At 42.6% G+C, this 27,604-nt stretch overlaps 1 protein-coding gene across 3 annotated transcripts in view; it reads left to right on the top strand.

Annotated features, from left to right (window-relative positions):
• Positions 1-311: 311 nt before the first annotated feature.
• The window catches only part of PCDH19 (protocadherin 19), a 112,857-nt gene continuing 85,564 nt past the window's right edge, over positions 312-27,604 (top strand). For 2 of the 3 annotated variants that reach the window (XM_058658691.1, XM_058658693.1), the window contains exons 1-2: positions 315-3,320; positions 6,981-7,308. In XM_058658691.1, coding sequence (XP_058514674.1) covers positions 1,174-3,320; positions 6,981-7,308 — 2,475 coding nt within the window. In that variant the 5' untranslated portion in view covers positions 315-1,173. Of the gene's footprint in view, positions 3,321-6,137; positions 6,279-6,980; positions 7,309-27,604 lie in introns of all 3 variants that reach the window. The other variant, XM_058658694.1, reaches the window with a different exon arrangement.

The following is a 27,604-nucleotide window of genomic DNA, read 5'->3' as shown; positions in this document are numbered from 1 at the left end:
AAGGGCTTCCTCCCGAGGCAGCGGCGGCGGCGGTTGCGGCGGTCCTCGGAGCAACACCCCAGCCTAAAACGAGGGAGGAGGAGAAGCCCCTGATAGCCGCGGCGGCAGCCACGCCTCTCCTGGCCGGTACTGTGGTCGCTTCTCTTCCCCTCCTCCCTGTTCCCCGCCCTCCCACCCCCGGGCCGTTGGAAAGACTGGGACTTCGATTTTCTGTACAAATTGTCATCTCTTCATTTTTCACAAACTTGATGTGGAGGCTCTAGCTGCGTTGATAACTTTGATTACCGAAACGCAGACGCTCGTAGCCCCTCAATTACTCTGTGGGGTAATTGCGCCCGCCTCGGGTCCAGGACAACCGCTCTCCCCCCCCTCCACCCCGTCCCCCCAAAGCCATCCTCAGTGCAAAGGAGCGCGCTCTCGCTCGGCAGCCTCCCTCCCCTCCCCCTTCCTCGGCTGTCCCTGGGACCTCCGGACAGCTCAGCCGGGTCCCCGGGTGCCTGCGGCGCTTGCCAGCAACTGAGAGTCCCGCCTGCGTCCCCTTTTTGCTCCCCAAGAGGCTACAAAGAGGCCAGCGTGGCCCCCCCGGATCCCGGAGGGCGCGTTCCAGGCGGGTCCTCTCTCCGCAGTAAGCCGGGAGCGCTGGGGGGTGGTTCTTGCGCATGCCAGGTGCACAGACTACGCGCTTGCCAGCCCCGGTGCCAGTGTGCTGCGGCGGGTCGGGCAGTGCCTGAAAAGCTGCGCCCTGGTCGCCCTCCCCGTCTTCGCTTCAAGTGCGGTCGGGACTCGGCCGAGCGCCGTCTGGCCCCCGCAGACGCCGCCCGACCCGCAGCCCTGCGCTGCTGCGGCCAGTTGCGCCCGGCTAACTTTGAAAGGGGAAAACTGAGTAGCCGGGCTGGAGGGAGGGGGCTCGGGGCCGCGCGGCGCTCCCTCGGCCCCCCGGAGCCCCCGGGCCCCCCGCGAGCCCCCACCGAGTCCACCGCAACCTCAGCATTGGAGCCGGTGCGGGTGTCCCCCCCGCGCCGCCGGGCCGCCCTGGGCGGGACTCCTCCCGCGGCCTCCTGGGCCACGGGGCGCGCGCAACAGGCGGCCCGAGGCGGCGGGAAGCTGGAGCGCCGGCGGCGTCGGCCTCGGAGGGGTGTGGAGAGGCGAGGCCAGGCAGAGCCCCGCGCAGCCATGGAGTCGCTCCTGCTGCCGGTGTTGCTGCTGTTGGCCGTTTTGTGGACGCAGGCGGCTGCCCTCATTAACCTCAAGTACTCGGTGGAAGAGGAGCAGCGCGCTGGGACGGTAATAGCCAACGTAGCCAAGGACGCGCGGGAGGCGGGCTTCGCGTTGGACCCCAGGCAGGCTTCGGCCTTCCGCGTGGTGTCCAACTCGGCTCCGCACCTGGTGGATATCAACCCCAGCTCCGGCCTGCTGATCACTAAGCAAAAGATTGACCGAGACCTGCTGTGCCGCCAGAGTCCTAAGTGCATCATCTCGCTCGAGGTCATGTCCAGTTCAATGGAGATCTGTGTGATTAAGGTGGAGATCAAGGACTTGAACGACAACGCCCCCAGCTTCCCAGCCGCACAGATCGAGTTGGAGATCTCGGAGGCAGCCAGCCCCGGCACGCGCATCCCGTTGGACAGCGCCTACGATCCAGACTCAGGCAGTTTTGGCGTACAGACGTATGAGCTCACCCCTAACGAGCTGTTCGGCCTGGAAATCAAGACGCGCGGCGACGGTTCCCGCTTTGCTGAATTGGTGGTGGAGAAGAGCCTGGACCGGGAGACACAGTCGCACTATAGCTTTCGCATCACTGCCCTCGACGGCGGCGACCCGCCGCACCTGGGCACTGTTGGCCTCAGCATCAAGGTGACCGACTCCAATGACAACAACCCAGTGTTCGGCGAGTCCACCTATGCGGTGAGTGTGCCCGAGAACTCACCCCCGAACACACCTGTCATTCGCCTCAACGCTAGCGACCCAGACGAGGGCACCAACGGCCAGGTAGTGTACTCCTTCTATGGCTACGTTAACGACCGCACACGTGAGCTTTTCCAGATTGACCCACACAGCGGTCTGGTCACTGTCACTGGTGCCCTAGACTATGAAGAAGGCCACGTGTATGAACTGGACGTGCAAGCCAAGGATCTGGGGCCCAACTCCATCCCAGCACACTGCAAAGTCACCGTCAGCGTGCTGGACACCAATGACAACCCGCCGGTCATCAACCTTCTGTCGGTCAACAGCGAGCTCGTGGAGGTGAGCGAGAGCGCCCCCCCGGGCTATGTGATTGCCCTGGTGCGGGTGTCTGATCGCGACTCTGGCCTCAATGGACGCGTGCAGTGCCGTTTGTTGGGCAATGTGCCCTTTCGGCTGCAGGAATACGAGAGTTTCTCCACTATCCTGGTGGACGGACGGCTGGATCGCGAGCAACATGATCAGTATAATCTCACGATTCAGGCCCGTGATGGCGGCGTGCCCATGCTGCAGAGTGCCAAGTCCTTTACCGTTCGCATCACTGACGAGAACGACAACCATCCCCACTTCTCCAAGCCCTACTACCAAGTCATCGTGCAGGAGAACAACACGCCCGGCGCTTATCTGCTCTCTGTGTCAGCTCGAGACCCTGACCTGGGTCTTAATGGCAGTGTCTCCTACCAGATTGTGCCGTCGCAGGTGCGGGACATGCCTGTCTTCACCTACGTCTCCATTAACCCCAACTCGGGTGATATCTATGCACTGCGATCCTTTAACCACGAGCAGACCAAGGCATTCGAATTCAAGGTGCTGGCCAAAGACGGTGGCCTGCCCTCACTTCAGAGCAATGCCACAGTACGGGTCATTATTCTCGACGTCAATGACAATACCCCGGTCATCACAGCCCCGCCCCTGATCAATGGCACTGCCGAGGTCTACATCCCGCGAAACTCTGGCATAGGCTACCTGGTGACCGTTGTCAAAGCAGACGACTATGACGAGGGCGAAAATGGCCGAGTCACCTATGACATGACTGAGGGTGACCGTGGCTTCTTTGAAATAGACCAAATCAATGGTGAAGTCAGAACCACTCGCACCTTCAACGAGAACTCCAAAGCTTCCTATGAGCTTATCGTGGTGGCCCACGACCATGGCAAGACATCTCTGTCTGCCTCTGCACTAGTCCTTATCTACTTGTCACCTGCTCTGGATGCCCAAGAGTCAATGGGCTCTGTGAACCTGTCACTGATTTTCATTATAGCCCTGGGCTCCATTGCTGGCATCCTCTTTGTCACTATGATCTTCGTGGCAATCAAGTGCAAGCGAGACAACAAAGAGATCCGGACCTACAACTGCAGGTAGAGCCAACTTTTCTTTTTCCTTCTTTGTCTTGGATGAATAAGTTGTGTATATCTGTGTCTCTGTGTGAAAACCCAGTGTTTTTTGTTTCCTACTTAAATGCATGCAGCATACCCAGGCGCTTCTTTTTGGAGGGTGAAAAGTTTGTGACAGTCCAAGTTGATCAATTCTTTTGATCTGACAATTTGCTGGAAGACAATCATTTACTGTTCGAATGAATTCTGTCACATAATGATGATGAGCAGAAAAGCAATTATCATTTTAGAATTTGCACAGCTGTCTCCTCAAAGTGATGGCAGGAGAGGGAGAGAGAGAGAGAGAGAGAGAGAGAGAGAGAGAGAGAGAGAGAGAGGGAGAGAGAGAGAAAGTACTGTTTGTAGCAAACCCAAGTTCAACCTGATTTCAAAGGTGCACAGTGTTTTGGGAACAGGTACTGAAAGGAGGGGTAGGCTGGGGATGGATGGCAGTTGGCCCATTGATAAACTCCGAAAGAGCCTGAGATTGGGAGCCTAAGATGGAAAATAGAGTAGAAGGAAAGAAGAAAAGAGAGGACTGGAATGTGTGTGGAAGCAGGTGATTAGTGTTTTTAGTTTTTTCTTGGACTTTTTCATACCCAGTGTCCAAACATCTGGCTCTGTAAAGTGACATTCTGTCAGACATCTGTATGTTTTCAAATATCTGGTTGATTGGTGTGTAAAGACCAAACAGCTCAATGAGGGACAAAATTTTGCATCCAGATGTTTTAGTAAAAATAGCACTTTGGGGGTTGATGGTGCTTTCCTGTAACGTGGGAGTGCTGTGGCATTAAAAAATTTTGTTGCTACCAGTGGATGTCACTATGGGATATTGTGTTAGTTTCTCTTGAAGTGTGTATGTGTGGGGGGTGGAGGGAAGAGGTGGGGGAGGGAATGAAGGGAGAGCTGATGAAGTGAAAGAAAAGGGAAATGTGGAAACTCAAATGACAGGTAGTGTTTGTTTTCGAAGGTTTTTTAAGCAGCAGCACATTGAAGGGTCTTAGTGAGGCCCTTCCTTGTTACACAGCTGGGTAGGCCAAATAAGTGGATAGGATACTATACGTATTTTTTTTTCCAGCAGTGTCTTATCGAAACGGTTGAAATAAAAAGTTATTTCTTTACTTTGCTGAAAATGAATGATGCTGCTAATTTCCAACCAAGGTGTGTGTATGTGTGTGTGTGTGTGTGTGTGTGTGCTTTTAACACACCTACATATCCAACACGTCTTTTGTGCCATCTGTGCTTGCATGCTAATCAGTCAAAATATGTTCCTGAGGTCCAATTTGTATTTGACACCGCCTGAAATGCACACTTCTGTGAATCAGAGCCCCCTGAATATGTAACAGCCATGCAATTATTGTTTCCCTTTTACTATTCTCTGCGTTACACAAGTTAGTAGACAAATGCTAACCACACATGAATATCAATCAGGTGCCATAAAAGAGCAGCTGCAATGCCTCATAAATGCTTTAATCCTGTTACTAGTGAAATGGCCGTGACTTTTCTTTCCTTCAGAACCAAGTCATTTCAGATGGGAGAAATGGAAATTAATATTGCTCTTACCTTTGAATCCTGTGACTGCCAGTGGCAATTTTTATAAGAAAAACTGCGGGGTCAATAAAATTTTATTTATATGGAGATAATGATAGAGGGGACTCTTTTAAGCTATTTTCTCAGCATAAAGTAAATGCACAAGACCCTTTCCTCGATGAAAAAGAAATCAGCTTGAAATAAAGACATTGAAAGCTTTGCCACCTCTTGATGATGTATGACTAGAAGTGAGAGCTCTTTCTGAGCGCTTGCCAGGGAGATCATTAGAGAGGGAGGAGAGCATTTGAATTGGAAAAAAGAGGGGGAGGCAAACCTCAGTGCTCTCCAACTTCACCCAAATGTGTATTTTGTAAAGCGCTCTGTTCCCTGTGATGATTTGGGATTAATGAAGTACAGTTTAATTAAATAATTGGTCAATACAGAGAAGGCTGTGCAATGAATGCCTCAGCTGAATAATTGGACAGGGCATTGCCAAACTTACCCATCATGGGTAAACAACATGATTAGAACTTCCCATTGATTCTGTAAACAGATGAGGAAAGAAAACCAACCCTAGTCCTGAGGGTTTTAGGATTTGATCTGCACCCTACCTCCAGAAGCACCAACTTGCATCACTGCCTGGGCACAGTGTGGAAGGGTGAGGGAAACTCATTCAGTTTGCTCTAGGTAGATCCAAGGGTCAGAGCGAGCATTTGCCTCTGTTGATAGGCAATCTCCCTATCTGCTCAGACTTTTCAGAAGCCTAAAGTTCAGGAGCGTGTCTTTCCATGTGATTAGGCAGAGGTTTCTTGTCCTCAGCTTCTGCAGAGGCTCCTCCTGAAGCACACTCATTTATGAGACTTGTGAGATGATCTACAATCGTTGCTTGAATTTGGGCTTCCTTTTTGTATTCAGACAATTAGCTTTGTCGAGTGACAATACATACAGGCACAGTCTTTCCCTTGTAAAGATCAACCTGTATTATTTATTGGCCCTATTGTTTTTGCTGATTATTGCCCAGAAATTGCATTTCCAAACAATAAGCTGAATCGTTATGTGCAAAGAAAAAAATGACTTCGAGAATCTGGCTATGTTTTAATGTATTTCTTTTGACAAGTCTCTTAATGCTGGGTGTCTTTGGTGCACGTTGCTGGGTCTGTGTCAGTGTTAATTACATTGAGCTCTTTATGTTCCAGTTGCAGCACAGCTGCTTGTAGGCACACCTGAATGGAGAAGGATGCTGAATACACTAACCTTTAAATTCCTTTGCAGTAATTGTTTAACCATCACTTGTCTCCTCGGCTGTTTTATAAAAGGACAAAACAGCAAGTGTCTGCATTGCATCTCAGTTTCTCCCATTAGCGAGGAGCAAGACAAAAAGGCAGAGGAGAAAGTGAGCCTAAGGGGAAAGAGGTAAAAAGGCATTTCCCCTCATTCCTCTGGGTCTGGCTAACAGAAATCTTTTGGAGAGGAGGGGTGGGGTGGAAGCAGGAGGGAGCTGGGCTAGGGCAGGGGGTGGCTGTGGAAAAGAGTTGTGAAGAGTGTCAAGGGGTAGGGGCAGATCTCCCACCTCAGTCTAACACAGATCATGTCAACCACAGAGGAAGCTGATCAAGGTTGCTTGCCACATGGTAAATGCCTAAAGGAACTGGCAGGGGCGTGTTTTTTTTTTTCCCCTCATTTTCCTCTGTCTCCTTTTTCTGTTAAGCTGAGACTTACCTTTTGTCTCATCCAGGAGTTCCTCTGGGTTCCAGAAAGCTCCAAATTTGAGCATTTTCATGCTTTCTCTCCCATAGGCTCAACTTTCCGCTCCCCACCCCCCCCCCCACCTGCTTACTGACCACTTACAAAGAACAATTCCAACCCCCAATTTAAAGTATGGAAACTTTTGGGAGACAGGTGGGTGGGAGGTTCCTATGTTTAGCATGAAAACTTTATGGCCCTCAGCTTGTTTTCACACGTAGAAAGCTCAGGGAGAAATGCGATGATGTAATGCACAAGAATAAGGAGCTGGAGCAGAGATGGGGTGCAACCCTCTGGGGTGCTTAATGTTTATTAAACAGCGGATGGTTTGGGAGGGTGTTAGCGATTCATGCTGCCTTTTCTGTCATGTAGAATCGCTGAGTACTCCTATGGGCATCAAAAGAAATCAAGCAAGAAGAAAAAAATCAGTAAGAATGACATCCGCCTGGTACCCCGGGATGTGGAGGAGACAGACAAGATGAACGTTGTCAGTTGTTCCTCCCTGACCTCCTCCCTCAACTATTTCGACTACCACCAGCAGACGCTGCCCCTGGGCTGCCGCCGCTCTGAGAGCACTTTCCTGAACGTGGAGAACCAGAATACCCGCAATACCAGCGCTAACCACATCTACCATCACTCTTTCAACAGCCAGGGCCCCCAGCAGCCAGACCTGATCATCAATGGCGTGCCTCTGCCCGAGGTGAGTGCTGCTAAGTGGCTCTGTGACACTCTCCCAGACTTCCCTCTCTTTCTTAAGCTGCTCCTTAGACTGCTCTGCTGCCACACCCTCCTCAGGAGTGGGGAGAACTTCTCTGCCTAAGCCCAATTTGCATCCTCAGGTTTCCTTCCAGTGTCTCTTGGGGACAAAGGTCCAGAGGTTGGGCTTTTGTATGAGAATGGATATTTGAGAGTGGGAGTCTAAAGAGACCAAACCCTTGAAATCCTCCCTAGGTGTCTTGGCACAGTGCAAGTTTATTTCACCTGTTGCAAAAACAGCATGTGGCAGCCCTATGCCAGCTGAACTGCTTTAGCGGGAGTCACCAAGCTGTCATGAAAATGAATGAAACCTCTACTGCTTAGAGGCCTATTCCCCCCCCCCTCGTTTTGCTTTTTTGTTTCTCACGCCATTTTTCTCTAACTTCTTGTTGAGCATGCAGATAGGCTGTTTAAAGGGATGCAAGCAAAATTTTTAAAAAAGCCACTTTGTCATTTCTTTGCAGTTCCGGTGGTAACATTTGACAGTTGAAAAATTTGAAACTGTCATGTATAATGGAAATTTTAGGATTTAGCTATGCATTGGAGTTAGCTCAGTTTCTCTTTGCTGGAAATGAATGTTTTCAAGTGCAGGTGTTTCTAACAGCACTGTGTGATCAGATGTTTGTTGGCTGTTGATGCATGTAATGGTAGCTGGGTGGTACATGTATGTTGGTGGGTGGTGGTTGAGGGGGAAGAGTATCAATAGCAGTTAAGTTTATTTAATTTTCTTTGAATTGCTTAAATTCCTCTTTGGTTCACAGTTTGGTTCCCTGGGAGGCATATGCCATGTTTTAGATAATTTATAAAAGAAATATTTTACACTTGGAGGGTACTTCCAACTTTTTCAAAGCACCATCACAAACATTGTCTTGCTTGATCCTTACGATCAGGTCTCTTGACAGATTGCCTTTTTGTAGATGATGAAACAGACATCCCAAAATGCTAAGAGACTTATTGAGGCTCACAGATCAGGTCATTGAAACAAGGTGGACTAGATTGTGGGTTTTATACTGATGAATGCCATTTCTGTGATAGGACTCTGCCTCAATGGTAATACAGCCTGATACACACAAGCTGTATCATGCGTACTTAAAAATGACTTCATAGGATTAGTCTCAACTTCAGATGGCAAAGCGGTCTCAAGACCTGTTTGATTGATTCTTTTTTTTATTTTATTTAGTATTATTATTATTATTATCACTTTATGATACAGTTCCATAGGCCCCTGGGATTTCCCTTATCCCCTCCCCAATTTCCTCCCCCACACTGACTTCCTCTATTTCATTACTATAGTATAGTTTTTCATACACAGTCATATGTCCATGATTGTGGGCATGGACAATGACAGAGAGTCCAGCATCCTATTGTCTCCTCATTCCTGGAAAATAATTTTTACTAGAATTTATGGAACCAAAATGCAGGGCTTTTAATGAGCAACTGATGATATTCTGTTGGTGACAAAAACACCAATTTTCTGCTCCAAAATTCTGTATGTAAGGATTTATTGAAAGTCCAGTGTTGTTGTAGGTAGGCTCAAGTTAAATTATTTTTTAATTTTTATTCATTTTCATTTTATTTGAAAGAGAAGGAGTCCATCCATTCGTGGTACAACTCCCAAATGCCTGCAACAGCCATGGCTGTGTCATGCCAAAACTCAAAACCTGCAACTCAATTATGATCTCCATGTAGTGGTAGAAGGTGTGTAGGGGGAGAGAGCTGGAGAGGAGGGGAAGGGGAGGGACCAGGAACCCAAGTACTTGAAAACCAGGGTCTTCTGCCTCCCAGGGTGCTCATTAACAGGAAACCGTGATGGGAATCAGAGGCATTAACTCAAAGGCCAGCACTCTAAAATGCGATTCAGGGGTCCCAACAATCTGCTGTTCAAACACCTGCCCCTCAGCCATAATTCATAGAGGTAATGAATACTAGGGCCTAGGTAATAGGCTATTTGGAATGGCCCTTGTGGATAATCAATAATTGAGTGTTGAAGAAGGAGGGGTGGTAGTGTTGAGTGGAATCTCATAGGCCATGATTTGAATCTGGTGTTATCTCTTCTTATGGAATGTGAATCTCTGTTTCCTCAGCTACAAAATTAGCACACTTATCACTTATAATCTTCCAAGGAATAATAAAAGATTGTGTAATGGAAAGGACATGACTCACAGAGACCCATTAAATGGTAGATTTCTTCATCATGCTGTTGGAGAATCACCATTGCAATGGCCTGAACTAGACTGTGTTTCCCTAGGCACTTATAACCAAAGAGGAATTTAGGCTGGTTCTATATGGACAAGATGTATAATGTGGTGTGGTCCGACTGTTCATATTGATCATTTCAGCAATAGGGATAAAAGATGCTAAAATTGTAGGTTCAGGTGCTGACAGTACTGTAGCTTGTGGAGATGGATAAAAGGATTGAATTTTGAGGGTTTCGTGATTGTTTCTGTAATTAATTGAAGGCACTAGAGAAAAGTGAGGTTTGGTGTCTACTAAATATGTAGCTAAGAACAGAGTCGTATATATGGCTATGTCTGCATGGTTTATTTGATTGTGTTTCCTTTCTGAGGGTCTCCTGTGGGTAGGATGAAATAAAGCATGGCTTAAGTTATTTTAAAAAAGCCATTAAAGTCTCCATTCTCATTCTGTGCCTATGTCACAAAAATCAAGATGCTTTCCTTATTTAACAAATCGCATATTGAGACTGAGGTTACGTGTATAATTCCAGTATGCTTTCCCGGAGAGTTCAGCTGGAAAAACCTTTTTTTTTTTTTAATAAAAGGGGAGGCCCACACTTAGCAAAGCAAAGGCCAGACTGTTTACTTGCATTTGTCACAAAGTCCTGAAAGGGGGAAAGTAATACTTGCTCTTTTCAACCACATCGCAGACCCCTGAATGTGGATCGTGCAGAATATTTAGGTCCAGTGAAATCTGTGTAGGAGGCAGAATAAAAAAACTCACTCATTCTTACTGATATTTGTGGAGTTCCTACTGTTTGTAAGACACTGCTCTAGTCTCTGGAGTTAGATGAAAAAGACAGGGATTCATATTCTAGTGGGGAGAAAAGCAAGTAAATGTATGATTTGCAATGTGGTGAGAAACACCACTATAGGGTACAGTGCACAATCTACATTCCTACATTTCTGCTGTCCTGACATATTTTCTTTATTTGCTTTACATTTTCCTCATTAATTAATAATTTAAGAAAACAATGTTTATTAAGTAACTCTAGTACAGAATGGTAAGTGCTATGGTGTGATAGATCTAAGAGTATATAGAAATTTCTCTGTTAAATCCTAATTCACTTACACCGTTCTTTATATTATTTTATTAAAACATGGTTTATTTGTTCATCAATTCAACACTAGCATTTATTGCACAATTAGAATGTGCTAGATACTTACTGGGTATACAAAAGTAAACCATATGATCTTTGACCCTAGGGAGCTTACAGGGAGACAGGCAAGTAAACAGGTAATTTTAGTTCTGGATAGCATCTCTTTCTTGAGCATGTGTTACTTTCTGACATCCCATACTGGGATCAAAAGTCACTACCCATTAGATTCCTATACTGGGCTACCTTTGGTACCAAACCTAATCCCCTCAACAACTGTAGAGTCAGTTACAGGTGTACTTGAAATTTCATTGTAGACTCATGGAGTCAATACTGCTACTTCCATTGCATAGTACTTTGAAATTTATCTCCATGACATTAGATCAAATCAGTAAGCATCATTTTGAAGTAACCACTGTGTTCTCTACGTGTGACAGATACCATGGGAATTATAAGATATAACTTTTGCCTTTGAAGAGTTCACAGTCTAGTTGTGGAGCTCAGATAACCCACATAATTTCACTGGTAAACAATGCAAGGTAATTTTGAAACAATCTATTCCTCTATAGGCCACTTAGTATTATCCTCCACTCCTTCTATGTCAGCCCTCCCATCATTTATGTGTAGAGCTACTGTTGAACTCTCAAAGCTTGTTGCTGAATTGAGGGTAGCTTCTGCATCTATGTGCAAGCCTAGTCACATATGAACATCGGTGACTCTAGAAACTAAGAGGAATATGACTTTGAGTAGGTAGGTAGAAAAGGTAAATAGAACGTTTAGAGAATTGGAACTCAACTTTTGTATTGCAGAAATAATCCTGAATAGAATTATACAGATACTTTAAGAAATTCATAAAACAGAATGAAAAGAAAAATTTATTTTAGTGTAAAATACTTGAAATTCATGCTTGTTTTTTCATCATACTCATTTTCCATGAACTTATTGAAGACCCTTCATTATCTGCCTGTTCCTCTGGTGTTGCTGGGAGATCAGCTACACGGATTTTGTTTTGCACACAAATTTGATGAATCAAAGTGAATGTCTTTGCTGTGTACTAAAGGCTTCTGTGGCATTAGTGGTGTCATGTATCCTTTAAATATTGCAAATTAGAGAAAGAGATTTGCGTCCTTCACATTCTAGCTTATTTGGCTCGCAAGTGTGTGAGGAAATGTGTGTGTGAGAGTGAGACCGAGAGTCAGAGAGCGAGGGAGACATTATGGAGGTAGGGCAGAATGAAGATTTTAAAAAGGATGGTGGAGAAGAAGGAGGTTTGTCAGTTTGCTAAGATTTTTCTAATAATATTTCAACTTGTTAAGAGCTCCTTAGTATGACAATTTTTATGTTTTCTTAGGATGTGGAGGTACACTTCTTGGTGCCTCTGGATGCTGGAAAGTATTGCTCTTTGTGTATCAACATTCTTGAATTTTGGTTTTTGTCCGAAGTATTCAGGTCATTGTTCAAAGAAGAAAATGCAGCACTTTTCTTTCACTGGGAATGGAAAGTCAGGGTCTCCCGATTTTATAAAACTTGAGATGACTCAAATATCCGATCTCTTTTATGAAGCATTTTTTTAAGCTTTAGTTTTCTGATTTTGACTGTTTCTGAACTGACAATCCTGAGAGCATACTAGTAGGAAAGAGCTTCCAGAGTTCTACTCATAGTTGTACAAAGATTTTTAGATTCAGTTTCGTTCTTGGTCTTGAGTTCTATTTTCTATCCCTTGATTGTAAATGATATTATTTTGTATGTAAGACATCTTAATTTGTGTGTACGTGTGCTTTAACGTTAATAATTTGCAATGATTTGAGTGAAACTGTGCCAAGCACATTCACAAACCAATCAGAAAACAGATTCAAAAAGCACTAGAAAGTTAACACAAACAACGAGGCTGCTTTGGACAACGTGGAGCTGCCACAAAGCATCACCTCCCATTGAGATAAACCAACTAACACTTTGGTGTATGTTTAACAAAATTAATTTCCTTATTAGAGTGAGATCTTGCAATCAAATGTAACACAGGCTACAGAAGGAATCTGTGCAGCCCAAATCTTTGCAAATGTGCACAGCCCAGTTTTCCTAAAATTAAGGGCTCCTTTACCTGTTGCAGAAGACTAGCTAGGGCCTCCTCAGTGCCTACATTGCATCTTTTTTTTAAAAGATTTATTTATTTTATTACAAAGTCAGATATACAGAGAGGAGACACAGAGAGGAAGATCTTCCGTCTGATGATTCACTCCCCAAGTGAGCCGCAACGGGCCGATGCTGCGCCGATCCGAAGCCGGGAACCTGGAACCTCTTCCGGGTCTCCCACACGGGTGCAGGGTCCCAATGCATTGGACCGTCCTCAACTGCTTTCCCAGGTCACAGGCAGGGAGCTGGATGGGAAGTAGAGCTGCCGGGATTAGAACCAGCGCCCATATGGGATCCCGGGGCTTTCAAGGCGAGGACTTTAGCCACTAGGCCATGCCGCCTGGCCCCTACATTGCATCTTATTGGCCATTTCACATCTAGCTGAGGCAGCTTGCTCCCAGCGGGGAAAGCTTACAAGATGTGTTCCAGAATAAACTGTTCCTCTGTCGTCTCCATGCAACTGCTACAGAACTGCGTTAGTTTACATTAGTATTTGCTAATTTATTATTATCATTCCTTATTGGCAATTAACTGGTTACCTTAGAGATCATCTCTCTCCCCATACACCTTCACTAAAGTTGAGCTCAGCCAGAGCTCTTGCTAATGATCCTGAGATTTCTCTCCCTAGGGATCTGGAGGCAGGACATTTTCCAGAGAGAGCTCTAAGGCTTTGGAATTGCTCTTATTATAAGGGCACTTCTTTGGGGTTCCAGATCATTGCCTGTTTTTTTTTTTTTTTTTTTTTTCATTACCTTAGGTCAGACTTAAAACGTGGGTGGAGCGGCATACTTCTCCAATCTGTCTTTTTAAAATTTATTTTATTTTTAAAGATTTAGTCATTTGAAAGGTAGAATGACAGAGGACACACACAGAGAGAGATCTTCCATCTGCTAGTTTATTCCACAAATGAATACAAGGCCAGGGCTGGGCCAGACTGAAACCAAGAACCTGGAATTCTCTGGTAGGGATCCAAGCACTTGGCCATCTTCTGCTGCTTTTCTAGCCAAATTAGTAGGGAGCTAAATGGGACATGGAATGGTCCAGACTTAACTCCTGCTCGTATTAGAGGCCAGTGTCAGCACAGCAGGCAAGCAGTTTAAGCCAATATGACATAGTGCCACCACAATGACTTTTAAAAAAATCTTTCCTTCCTTCCTTCCTTCCTTGCTTCCTTCCTTCCTTCCTCCTTTCCTTTCCTTTCCTTTTTTCTTTTCTTTTCTTTTCTTTTCTTTTCTTTTCTTTTCTTTTCTTTTCTTTTCTTTTCTTTTCTTTTCTTTTCTTTCCATAGGTTGAGAAATGGGCTGGGGGCAGGGGGAGAAACCGACTGACAGAGACTGAAGTCTCTTCCATCTGGTGGTTCACTCTCTGAATGACTTCAGTAGCCAGGACTGGGCCAGACTGAATCCAGGAGGCTGGACCTCTACCTGTGTCTCCTGTGTAGGTGGCAGGGGTGCAAGCATCTGGGCCAGCATCTGCTGCATTGCAAGTGCATTACTGGGATACTGGATGAGAAGCACCTAGTAGATGAGACCTCAACCGGGCACTCTGATATGGTTGTCCCTAACAGCAGCTTATCCTGTTGTGCCACAGCCAGGCTCCTACAGTCACTTGTGTATGTTGTGCCCAGAGGCAGAAGCTAGGGCTTGAGGGGATTATTGGGATTGGGAAAACTAAGAAAGGAGACATCACCTCTTGGCAAAGCTGGAGTCTTTCAGTTGTGATGCTGCAGTGGCTCTGAGGCTTCTGTCTGGAGTATCAGATGTTTGCCCCTCTGTGAGAGTATGTCAGCTTCCAGAGCTTCGAGAAGGCCAAGCTTGGCTGGATCTTAGATGTGGAGAAATGAAGAGTACAGTGTACATGAGTACAAGAGTGCGGTGCTTGTGAGAGGTGGGAAGCTGACTCTGGGGCAAGCATTTTCCTCTACTGAGGTGCCTTGTTTTCTCGATGTGTGATTGGTTGGCCTCTAATGTGAGCCTCATTTGCTTCAAACAGTTGAGAGGCTGGAAGGGAAAGTCTTGGAGAATAAGTTGTTTGCAGAAGGAAATGCTCTTTGGGTTACATTTCCTTTTTAGTTGTCATGTCCAAGGAAGTGGATTTAGTTTGGCCTGCACAGAGAGTGTCCCTCAGCCTACAGGGGGTATACCCAGGTTGTGAGCGCTCCTGGCGTGCCCCCTTCTGCACTTCTCGCTTTCCTGGGAATGATGAGGAAAGGGCTGTTGTCCCAGGAGGAGCTGCTATTCTGGCTGAGGGGCTTGGGTTCCCTTGCAGAAGGCTCATTTCCTCCCATTCAGCATTTTCTTTAAAAATGTGGGCTTAGGCTGCACAACTCCACTGCACTGCAGGAAGAAATGGTCAGAAGGAATCTGTGCTTCCATTCTGCAGTCAGGAAAAAGCAGTTACTAAAAAGGCAAATGACTTTCCCAGGCAGGAACTCTCTCAGCTGTATCAGACTGCCCCTTACTTGTCAGAGGGTCCTGTGGTGCAGTTTCCAGCAATCGCTGAAAACCTGGCTGTGTTCTGCAGCAGGACCTGTGGGTATACCTTTGATAGTTGTTGTGTTCCTGAAAAGCTGCACTGCAAGTGTTTGTTTTGTAAATTAGACCCCTTGTAAAACGCAGTGGTGTCACTCCGCATTGGAAGAATCCCTGTGGTGGATTTTTTTTCCCTAAAGGAATGAGTTCTTCTATACTGTGAACTGTCAACCCCTAACTTGTTTCCTTTGTTATGCCTGGCTCTTCCAGGTTCTGGTTTACTTAGAGTGAAGTTTCTCACAGCCACAAGGTTTATGAAACCTTTGGAAGGTGGGCTGCTTCACTTAATTCTTTGAATGTTATCCAAACCTCCAATTCTCACTGGTTAGCCTTCCTGGAAGAATTTAACTTCCTTTACAAAAAAAAAAAAAAAAAAAAAAAAAACAACAAAAAAAAACCCCTTGGGATTATTAAAGAGATCTAGAAAAGACAGACATATATACACATTAATCTAGACTTAATAAATGTTACTATTTCCTATTTGCTCCAGGTTTGAATAAGTGGAAGATGGTGTTACAGCTCCCTCTTGTCCATCCTAGTTCTCTTCCTCTCTTGGTAAACCTCTGGCTGAAGGAACAGAAGCACACTGCAAAACTGTTGGTGTTTTTTGTTTTTGCCTCTTGAACTCATCCCTAAACAAAGAGAGGTGGTTCTTGTTTTGTCATTCAGGTTCTGAACGGTCCCAAATTCATATGGGTTTCCTAGATGGGGTGGAGCCTGGGAATTACTCTGGAAAATGAAAAGGATGCCCTAGACTTGCCTTTAAATTCAGCCATTTGGAGAGGGAGAAAATTACTTTTGGCTAAGAATAAAAACGACAGCAAGAGTGTGCCAGACAGATTGACAGATGGGTGTTAGACGCAGCTACCTTGAGAGTTTTGAGCAGGCCAGTGGAGACGGAAGCAGGCCAGAAGCTTGGTGTCAGGCTTCTGTTCTCCTTGAGCTCCCCGCGCATGGGCTTCTTAATGTCAGATGCTAAAGCACTGCCTTGATATGCAGAGTCTTCTCGGATGCTCCATTAAGTCTCTGAGTGCCAGGGTGGCCAGTTTTCAGCTTCTCCCACTGGGCCCCATCTGGCCGCTGTTCTGTGGCAAGCTGCTCTCCCTCACTGCCACCAGCACTGGCCTCGGCGGGCTCCTCTTTCTGGATTATTTTCGCTCTTAAATCTGATTTCCAGAGCATGAAGGGCACCTCTCCTCAGATTGTGTAGCTTGCTCTTCTGAACAAAATGGCTTTCCTGGGCTTCCCTGTGTAGCTGTCAGCAAGGAAAGGTCAACCCAAAAGGCAGCGCCCTCTTTAGGGGTGTGTGTGTGTGTGTGTGTGTGTGTGTGTGTGTGTGTGTGTGTGTGAGAGAGAGAGAGAGAGAGAGAGAGAGACAGAGAGACAGAGAGAGAGAGAGAGAGAGAGAAGCGGGGGAAGAGAAATGTTATTTCCTTTGCTCTCTCACTTCTTTGCTTCTGCAGTGAAGGAGCCTAACAGGCTAGATTGGTATCTATGATCTTAAATCCTCAGAGCCTGTCTGTATTCTTTGACACCCTGTTGGTGTCCTCCCCGGAAAATGCTCCTAGGGCTAGTCACACTAGGGTGTGGTTGCCTAAGCACTGTCCCAGAACACTCCAGTTTAAGAAGACCAAGAGTTGTGAGTAGAAAATATCACAATAATCACTACTGGGCATAAACCCAGTTTAAGAATACTTTATTATAAACAAGTTCCATTCCTTGTAAATCTTTTCTAAAGCTTGATTTTTCTTTCTCTGTTGTTTGAGCACAATTTTGTTTCAAGCTCCCTTCTTCAGCTTGCTTGGCTTGGAAAGTGTATTTGGACTTCCTATGTGTGCAGGTAATGTGCTAGAAAACAATACATTCACATTTAAAAACCTATGTGTTAATTTATTTGAGGGAAGAGAGGAGGGAGAGAGAGAGAGAGAGAGAGTGAGCACTCCCATCTAGTGGTTCAATTTTCAGTACCTGAAATACCCTGGGTTGTGCAGAAACTGAAATAGGCATTTGGGGGAAGTTCAATTCAGGTATCCCATATGGCTTTCAGGAACCATATAATTTGAGCCATCATCACTGCCTCTTGGGCTGTGTGTTAGCATGAATATAGAGTCACGAGCTGGAACAGGGAATTGAACCCAAGATATTCTGATAGTAGATGCAGATATCTTAACTGGTAGGCCAAACACCTATCCCATGTCTTTTCTAAAGGAGAAGCTTGAATAGGAAACCATGTTAGATTGCATTCAGAGTGACTGGCTTTACTTTTGAAGCAAAACAATCAGCATTCTATTTGAAATTTACCATGCTTGAGAGAGGCAAGGGCTACAACATTTTAGGGCTAAGTAGAAGCATTCGGCTACAAGTAATAGCAAATGGCTTGTTGGAAGATGAATTTCTTCCTGTATGTAGCCAGGCATAAAGGAAATGGTGAAAACATGAGTGCATAATACCCTTAAGATTGACATTGTTTATGATCTTGCTATACTGGCCATTCTTTAATTAGTGCATTCCTGTGTTCTCAAGTGCAGATTTTCCAGTGACGGGCAGTGGCAATGGTGAAAGAACATCATGGTACTGATATTAAAATTCTTTGTAGTGGGTTTTTGCTTGATTTTTTAATTGAAAAACAATTTGTGATAGTTATGGCTCTTTAGAAAGAAATCTCAAACATTACAGATGAAACATCAATTTTCTTTGTTGTTTGTGAATCTGCTAAATGAGATGTGTGTTCTCACACCTCTAGTTCACCCTTTCTAATTTTGCTTCTACTGATAGTTCTTTAAAAAAAGAAAAAGGAGTATGCTTTGTTATGGTAAAACGTATAATAACATCATGTCTGAAATGGAGAGGCAGTTAAATTGCCTTTGCACAAATATACATGAGGTAGTGTCCTGGGGGTGCAAAGTCATATAAAACAGGTAAGTTGTAAGTGCTGTGGTACTGGGTATTGTTGCCATCACATTCAGGGGCTCGACCTTTGCATATCTGATGGGCATATGCCTTCAAGAAGAAATCTTGGAAGGTGGAGAAAAATCCAGAACTGCAAAGGTTTGTTGCTTTGTGTGGTATCAAATTTGGAGGTATGTGATCAAAAAATGTGTTTGATGCTTATGACACTTTGCTCTCCTCACTCTTTGAGCCTAGCAAATCCCACCGTGACAGTTCTCTTTGATGTTAGAGTGACACGGGTCACTCACACATTAAAGAGAACTGTCTAGAACGCTGCAGTTGTGGGTTAGGCGAAGAGGTCACTAGTAAAACAGATGAAACAGAATTTAAAACTCACATAAAGGAGGAGTTTTAGTTCACTGAAATCTGCTATTATTAAGGAGATTGGAATCCATAACATCAAGAATTTGGAAAAATACAAGCAAATACTAAACTGCAGCAGATCTGAATTGATGTGTGAGGAAACTGTTTCAGGGAATTGCTAAGTTGTCCTCTAGCTCTGAGGGTAAATTCGGTGGATTTATGCAGCATTAATTTTAGGGGCTTCAGATAGCAGATTGCATTGAAGTTTTAATCCCTGTGATGACACCAGTTGCTCTGCAGGTGGTATTGAGAGAAAAGGACTTAGCTGTGGCAGATGATATAACCTTAAGGAACCACCTTAAATATTTAATTGAGAGCAATTTACTGTGTGCATAATCTAAGTTCTAAGTGTGTATGTCAAAATTCAGTAGCTTGCCCACTCAAATATACTTCTGTCTGAAGTGAGTTCATTCACAAAGGCAGCAATGAGCACGCTAACCTTGCGTCTCTAAAAGTGGTACTTGTATCTTTGGGATGAATAGGGAATACGCCCATCTTACCTGGCAAACTGAACCTTTCGGGGGAACATGAATTCACTTAACTATACACTATGTTGATGATCACACTACCTAAAAATTCACAGAACTGGAAGTCACCGAGCCTTCCTTTTTTTTTTTTTAAAAAAAAGATTTATTCATTTTATTACAGCCAGATATACAGAGAGGAGGAGAGACAGAGAGGAAGATCTTCCATCCGATGATTCACTCCCCAAGTGAGCCGCAACGGCCAGTGCTGCGCCAATCCAAAGCCGGGAACCTGGAACCTCTTCCGGGTCTCCCACATGGGTGCAGGGTCCCAATGCATTGGGCCGTCCTCAGCTGCTTTCCCAGGCCACAAGCAGGGAGCTGGATGGGAAGTAGAGCTGCCAGGATTAGAACTGGTGCCCATATGGGATCCTGGGGCTTTCAAGGTGAGGACTTTAGCCGCTAGGCCACGCTGCCGGGCCCCGAGCCTTCCTTTTAAAGTTAGATATTCTTGAGAGCTGTTTTGTGTATCATGACAAATTGTCTAACCTTTTATACCGTTGAAGGCCAACATTATGGAAATAAGCAGTTTTTGATTCTATTCTAAGGTCAGTGTAACCAAATTATGCAACTTCTAATGCAACTGCTCGAAGCTTCTACTTTGAAAGTTTTCTCATTTTAATACCTTGCAACAGAGATAAATATTTTAGCTACCATTCACGCTTAACAATGTGTTTCACTGATTGTCATTCTCTTTGTGGGATTTGTTGGCACAAGAGGCAGTTCACTATGGCTTTGTTCATTTTGCTGTTTGCTATAGATTATCAGCAAAGAGCCAGAATTCAATAAAAAATGTATTGTTGTTATTTTTAATTTCAGGCCATGGGAGGCTAACTGAATCCAACAGAATCAATAAATATGAGCCACTTGGGGTTTTGCTTGAGAGCCAAAAATGAGGTAGATTTTCTTTTAAACTAGATTTGATTCTAGAGTTATTAAACTTGGTGCTTGTTGGAGGCAGGCTGATTGCATTCAGAATGACTGGGGACACTATCAGTTAACAAGGGGAAGGGAATATCTGTGGGGGTACCCTTGTGAAGCTCCCTAAATGTAATTTTTAGGACCAACTCTACATAAACACTTTTGCACAGCATCAGGTGCATAAGAATTTCTTTTGTGATTGATGAGTCAGCTCCAGAGCAGTTACAGTGCCCTCTGTGATGATTTGCCTGTGGACTTTAGTGAAAGGCCTTAACTGTTCAGTAGTTAGACTTTTTTTTTTTAATTATTTTGGCTTGAAAATTTACATCTATCCACCAAATATTTGTGAATCATCCTTTACTGATACTCGGCCCTAAGACATACAGACTGTAAACTGTGCCGACGATATAGCTTATATTGTAATGCAGCAGACACCATGAGAGATTAAATAATTTTTTAAAAATCCATGAGGGAATGCAAGGCTTATTCAGAAAATGATGCCTTGTAGCAGGTGATTGGCGAAAATTTGGTCTTATTTCTTATTGCCTACCAAAATAAATTGCACATTAGCTAATGAATTAAAAGCTCAAGTAATAATATTGTTAGAAGAAAATACATATCTATTTAATTTTGACATTGGAAATGGCTCCAAAAGCATAAAAGAAGTGTAAATGAGCGTAAAGAAAAATACCAGAAGTTCTGAGTGCATAAAATTTAGAAATACCTGTAAGTCCAAAAATACCAAAAGCTAAATTAAAAAGAAGTCATAAACTGGGAAAGTATTAAATAGCAAAGAATTTGTATTTATTTATTTTGTTTTTCAGCTTTACTGAGAGTAATTGATAAGCAGAAATTGTGTGCAATGCTTATGTTTAATGAGGTTTTGGTCGATGATGGAATGCAACTATGACAACAAATACACAATGTTATAGAACTTTGTGACACTATAGCTGCCTTAACTTGCTTAAGTGCACTCTATGATGCTTACACAATGAATGAATTTCGCAAACTTCTCAGAAAGCACCCCACTGTTAACATTCTCAAGACTGTATATTTAAGGTGTACAACTTGATGTTTTTGTGTTTTTTTAAGAATTATTTTTATTTCAAAAACAGTTACAGAGAGGAGAGATATATAGTGATATATATGTATGCATATATGTACACACACACACACACACACATATATGTTTCATCATTTGGTTCACTCCAGCCAAAATGGCCACAACAGCTGGAACTGAACTGATTTGAAGCCAAGTGCCTCTTGCGGGTCACCCACATGGGTGTAAGAGCCAAAGGGCTTGAGCCCTCCTCTGCTGCCTTCCCAGGCCATTAGTGGGGAGCTTGATTGGAAGTGGAGCAGCTGGGACTAGAACCAGTGCCCTCATGTGATGCTGGTGCTACAGATTTATGATTAGCCTGCTATATGACCGTGCTCATCCTACAACTTGATGTTTTGTTTTGTATATATATATACATTAAAGAATTATTAGCATCACCTCATTAACATATACCCATCTCATATGGTTGCCAGCTTTCAAATGGTGAACACATTTAAGGTCTCTGTTAGCAAATTTCACAAATACAATAGAGTGCTGTTAACTAAAGTCACCATGCTTTACATTAGATCTCTAGAACTTGCTTTTCACAATTGAAACTATGTACACTTTACATTTTAATTAGTATCTCCCATTTCCCCAATCTGGGACCCCTGAAAAGCACCATTTGATTCTGCTGCTATGAAGAACTTGATTTTGTTAATTCATAAATTAACTGAACCAATATTTGGAGTGATCACTACATGCTAGTCACCATTCAAGCTGGACAAAACAAAGTCTGTGGCCTTATTGGGTTTACATTTTCATTTACAGGAAAAAGTAATAAGTAAAATCTACAAAATGTTAGATGGTAATATGGAAAAATATAAGAAAATATGAAATGTACATCTTATGTCAGGAATGAGGAGTGTTAAAAGAAGGTTAAGGAAGATATCATGGACAAGTGGACATTTAAACAATACTTTTATATACAACGAGCTCTAACAAATCAATAAAAGATAAACACCACGAATAAAAAAATAGATACAAATAAGTAATTCACGAAGAAACTGTACTCATGTTCAATAGATGTATGAGCATATTAATGCATGCCACTATTAATTTTAAATTCTAAAAAGTATATATATTGTTAAATAGCCAAGCAGTATAAGAGTATATAAAAATAGAAGCTAACCTTTCTACAAATTTATACTCACCAAATCCATCACCTTCAGCAAATTGTAGACAACAGTTTGATGTGTGAAATGATATCTTTTAATCATGAAATTAGCAAATATTTTAAAAATACTCAGTTGTGGCAAAGATGTGAGTTTAACACACTAACCTGGAATAAATTGATAGAATTGATATAATTTTTCTTTGGGCCAGTTTGGTGATACATATGAAAAGTCCTAAGATAACTAGTATTTTTGCTTTTGGCATCTATCTCATAGAAGTAATTTTATATTTGTTTAGAAATTCATGTACAGGTGCTGGTATTGTGGTATGGTGGGTTAAGTTGCCACCTTCCATGTTGGCATCTCATATGGGTGCCAGTTCCTCTTGTGGCTGCTTCACTTCCAATGCAGCTTCCTGCTAATGTGCCTGGAAAAGCAGGAGCAGATGGTCCAAGTAGTTGGGTGTTTGTATCCCATTTGGGAGATGTGAGAAGCATGTGACTCCTGGCCTTGGGCTTATCCCACACTGAAGATGGAAGATCTCTCCTCTGTCTTCCCCTTTCTCTTTGTAACTCTGCCTTTCAAATAGCAAGTAAGTAAGTAAATAAGTCTTTATAAGAGAAATCCACAGGCAAGGGTGTTACTCTCACTATAATTTCTAGAAATAACATTCTAAATATCCCCAATAGCGTTGATATGAGAGTAGCTAAGATATGTTTCAGATTGAACATCCCTAATCCAAAAGTCTGAACTTTGAAATTCTCCAAAAGTGACTTGGGTTCTAGAGCATTTTGGATTCCAAAATTCAGATTAGGGATGGACAACTGCTAGCGTCTATGCAGATACTCACAAACATGGAAAACTTCAAAATCTGAAACACTTCTGGTCGCAGGCATTTCAGATAAGGTATATTCAACCTGAATGATACCTAATGTGCTAGAATACTATGAGACAATTGAATTAATACTTTGAGGAATGTATAAGGGCGCAGGACAATGCTAAATGTGTAACATGTGTCAGTTGAAAAATTCAGATAATAGGACAGCATGTGTAGACTACTTCCAATTATTTAAAACTATATGTATATAGAAAAAAGACTGGAAAGGAAATTAACAAATCACAGTTATTTAGGATTCCATAAGTCTGGCAAATTTTAATTTTAATTATACTTTTACGATTTTCTATAATTTGTACATGTAGTTTTTGTTTACATACTTGAGATCAGAAAAGCTATTACTCAAAACTGTTGATCTCTATTCCATACAGTGAGTATAAAGATACTTCAAAATTCTTGTGGAAAAATAGAGTTAAAATATAAATTAATTTTGGTGCAAAATGTTGAAATTTGTGAACAGCTTTTTCATATTATGCATTTTCCCTCAAGTTTTTGAAGACCTTATTATTAAATGCCAAAGAAGTGATGTAGCATGTATTGGTAATTTTGAGGTAAACAAACAAAATAAGATCCTTATTTTCATTTTTTCAATCAGATCACTTTCTTGTTTACCTTTTTTGAAGATTTTTCTCAGATGATAAGAAGTATAAAGTTTTACATTTAGAAACAACCTTTTTTTTTTTTTTTTACAGTTTGCCTTTTTAAAGTGAGAAATAATGTTCTGAAGAATATTTATTTCTCATTCATTGCTTTTGGCCTTATGTGAACTCTTCTCACCCAGATTGGACATCTGGTTAACAAATTTAGTGTTTGGGATAAGAAGTTTTAAAATAGTAACATTTTACTGAAGAAATACAGATTTTAATACTATAAAAAGGCTAAAGTTTTTACTGTTGCAAATTATTTTTAGTATCCTTTTCAGTACTAAGTGCTTAATTTAAAGGATGACCTTTTTAATGTTTTCCAGTATTTTGTTTCCTGTTCCTGTTCCTCGGATCTGATGAATATATACTGCTTGAATATGATTGCTGCAATAATTAGGAAGGAAGGGGAGTTAAGGAGTTGATGGTTGCTGAAATGATGAAAGTTTCCAATTTAACTATATTTCCAATAAAGTAGAATGGATTCCAATTTTTTTAAAAAAGGTAAATTTGTTTGACTGTCTCCCAGTCAAGCAGCTCAGATTGAATGGCATAAATACAAAGATCAGTGTGCTTCGGAACATCACTCTTTAGAGCTTCTAATATAGTCACTTAACTGCAAAATATTTAACTTGGTGGGCTCTGTGTAGATAGATGGTTAAAAATATTTTTTCATAACAGTTATTATGATAGAAAATTTTTTATAGGAAATTGTTATAGAAAAATAAAATCCACTGAGATATGTCAACTCCCACCCCATAGCTGAGAGATGAGAACCCGTGTGCAGTATCTGTGCAGGAACTGTTTTCCTGCTGCAGGAAAACATTGGTGGCCTAATTCTGTTGTTCAGATAAATGCGGACTATGGTCTTCAGCAGACTGTATTTTTAATTTGAGGGCATTGCAAAAAGTTTATGGAAGCAGAAATCAAAAGATAAGCTTATTTTGGTACCCAAAATATCTTGAAATACACACATTTTTAAATTATATAGATTTTTCAAGCATGCATGAATTTCAAAATCACACAAAAATAGACTTTCCTCTTAATTCCATTTCCATGAACTTTTAGAGTGCCCTCATATGTGCAACTAATTAGTTGAGTTTAATTTGAATTAACAGCTTTTCTTCATGTTATAATTTGGAGCATTTGATAGTAGTGAGTATTTGTTGCTTCTATGTGTAAGGGGATCATGAAAGAAGGGGCTAAAATTTGAGTTAGAGTAAAATTCTTTTATCCCAGTTTCTTAATGTGAAAGTCTTCATTTTAAATATATTCAGAATGTTGGAAATTTGATTATGAAGCAATTTAAGAAAAGATTCACATTTTCCCTTTGGATTAAAGATGAGACTGGTTGGATTAGAAAAGAATTCCCACAAAATTAAATATTTAATTGCTTTTAATCTAGGATTTGAAAGAAGTTAATATGATAAAGTAGAATGGTCTAGGCAAAAAATATGTAATACTATGTAAATTCATATCACCACTAAAATGAATAGAAAGTGGTGAAAGATAATAAGAATATAGAAAGCAAGTAGTTTTGTTTGTTGAGTTATATTTGCACTTGCCAATCAATGGGATTTTGAGAATGGCTCCCAGAAAGGCCTTACTGAATGCACTGGATGATTCTGAGCTTGTTTGTGGGCCCTGATACAGGCATAAAGACATTGAAATAGTCCCCCACCCCACCCTGCCCTCGACACCCATGGCCACTGTTGCATAGGACCCATGGACAGAATTGCTTGTATGATGAAGCTAAAATGTTGTCCTTTAATAGTGCTAACATGAGAAAGACTGAGCCACAAGAGGGATGCAAATTACATGGAAGTCCTGCAAAAAATGCTAATCTCAACGAGTTGTTGTCTTTATGACACATCTGTAAGTATTATGATCATGAGCTACTTTTCGGACTTTAAATTGTTAAGAAACATGTTGCTTATCTTGGGGTATGGGGACAGGGAGTAGGTTGAGTTCTAAGTAAATTCACATTATAAAAAGGAGAGAAGTACAGAAATATTTAAAGAAGTAGTAAGTCGGGCCCGGCGGCGTGGCCTAGCAGCTAAAGTCCTCGTCTTGAATGCTCCGGGATCCCATATGGACGCTGGTTCTAATCCCGGCAGCCCCACTTCCCATCCAGCTCCCTGCTTGTGGCCTGGGAAAGCAGTCGAGGACGGCCCAATGCATTGGGACACTGCGCCCGCGTGGGAGACCCGGAACAGGTTCCTGGTTCCCGGCTTTGGATTGGCGCAGCACCGGCCATTGCGGTCACTTGGGGAGTGAATCATCGGTCGGAAGATCTTCCTCTCTGTATATCTGACTTTGTAATAAAAAATAAACAAATCTTTTTTTAAAAAAAGAAGTAGTAAGTCATTCATGGTGCCACCCCTCAGGGACAAACACCATTAACTTCCTTTTCCATGCCTGACACAAATAAATGATCCATAAATTTTCATTGGATCAATCAGAAAAAAGTGCTACCTTTTTTTTTCAAAAAAAAGATTTGTTTATTTATTTTTTTTGAAAGGCAAATTCTTTTGACAGATAGAGGAGAGACAGAGAGGGAGATCTTCAATCTGTTGGTTCATTCCCCAAATGGCTGAAATGGCCAGAGGTAAAAAGATCTAAACCTGGGAGCCAGGCCCTTCTTTTTGGCCTCACACATGGGTGCAAGAGGCCCAAGGCCTTCAACCATGCTTCACTGTATTCCTAGCCCATAAGCAGAGAGCTGGATTGGAAGTGGAACATCCAGGACATGAATTGGCACTCATATGTGATACCAGCGCTGGCACTTGCTACACCAGTTTGATGGCCCCACCCTTCTAGCTTTAATATTTTAAAGTTTTAGTTGAGAAAAGCCAATTTCTTTTACTACATTTTTACTGTAACACTTTTCTGAGTTGCTAGAAAATAATCACTCCCCAAATGGCTGTAGTGGCCCTGATTGATCCAGGCTGAAGGCAGGAGCCTGGAGTTCCATATGGATCTCCTACATGGATATCAGGGGCCCAAATACTTAGGCCCCGTTCTGTTGATTTCTCAGACACATTACTAAGGAGCTGGACTGGAAGTGGAGTTACTGTGACTCGAACCAGAATTCAGATATGGGATGACAGCATCATAGGTGGAGGCTTAAACTGCTCTACCACAATGCTAGCTAACTCCCTGTTTAATTTCTTGCAAAGACTTTTTATTCATTTTGTTGTGTCATTTTAAATTCTGTTTATGCTTATTTTTGGAATCATTATATAGAAATATTTATCAGCCTCCCAACCCAGAATTTATATATGGGACATTTCTTACAGCATCTTTAGAAATTCATTTTTTTCATGGAACTTTTAAACTCATTAGTGATACTCTGGTGTGTAGTTGGGGGTTTTATACCATTTGGTTGATTTTACACCATTCATTTTTTATGTTTTATTCCTTGCTGCTGTTTGATGCTTCTTCAAAACACCACATATTGGGCAAGTGTTGTGGTGTAGCAAGTTAAGCCAGCACTTGGGATACCCATATCCCATTCTGCAGTGCCTGGGCTTGGGTTCCTGTCCTTTAATTTGCCAGTTGCTTGCTAATGTATTTGGGCTTGGGGGATGTGTGTAGCACATGATGACCTAAGTACCTGGGTTTAAGTCACCCATGTAGGTGAATCCAGTTGAACTGCAGAATACTCCTTGCTATTGTGGGCATTTGAGGAGTGTGGTGAAAGATCTCTCTGTCTCTCTACCTTTTAAATAAATGAATCAG

This window comes from Ochotona princeps, chromosome X (assembly GCF_030435755.1).
Source record: "Ochotona princeps isolate mOchPri1 chromosome X, mOchPri1.hap1, whole genome shotgun sequence".
Lineage (NCBI taxonomy): Eukaryota > Metazoa > Chordata > Mammalia > Lagomorpha > Ochotonidae > Ochotona > Ochotona princeps.
The sequence above is the reverse complement of the archived record's forward strand: the minus strand, read 5'-3'. Positions and strand labels throughout refer to the sequence as shown.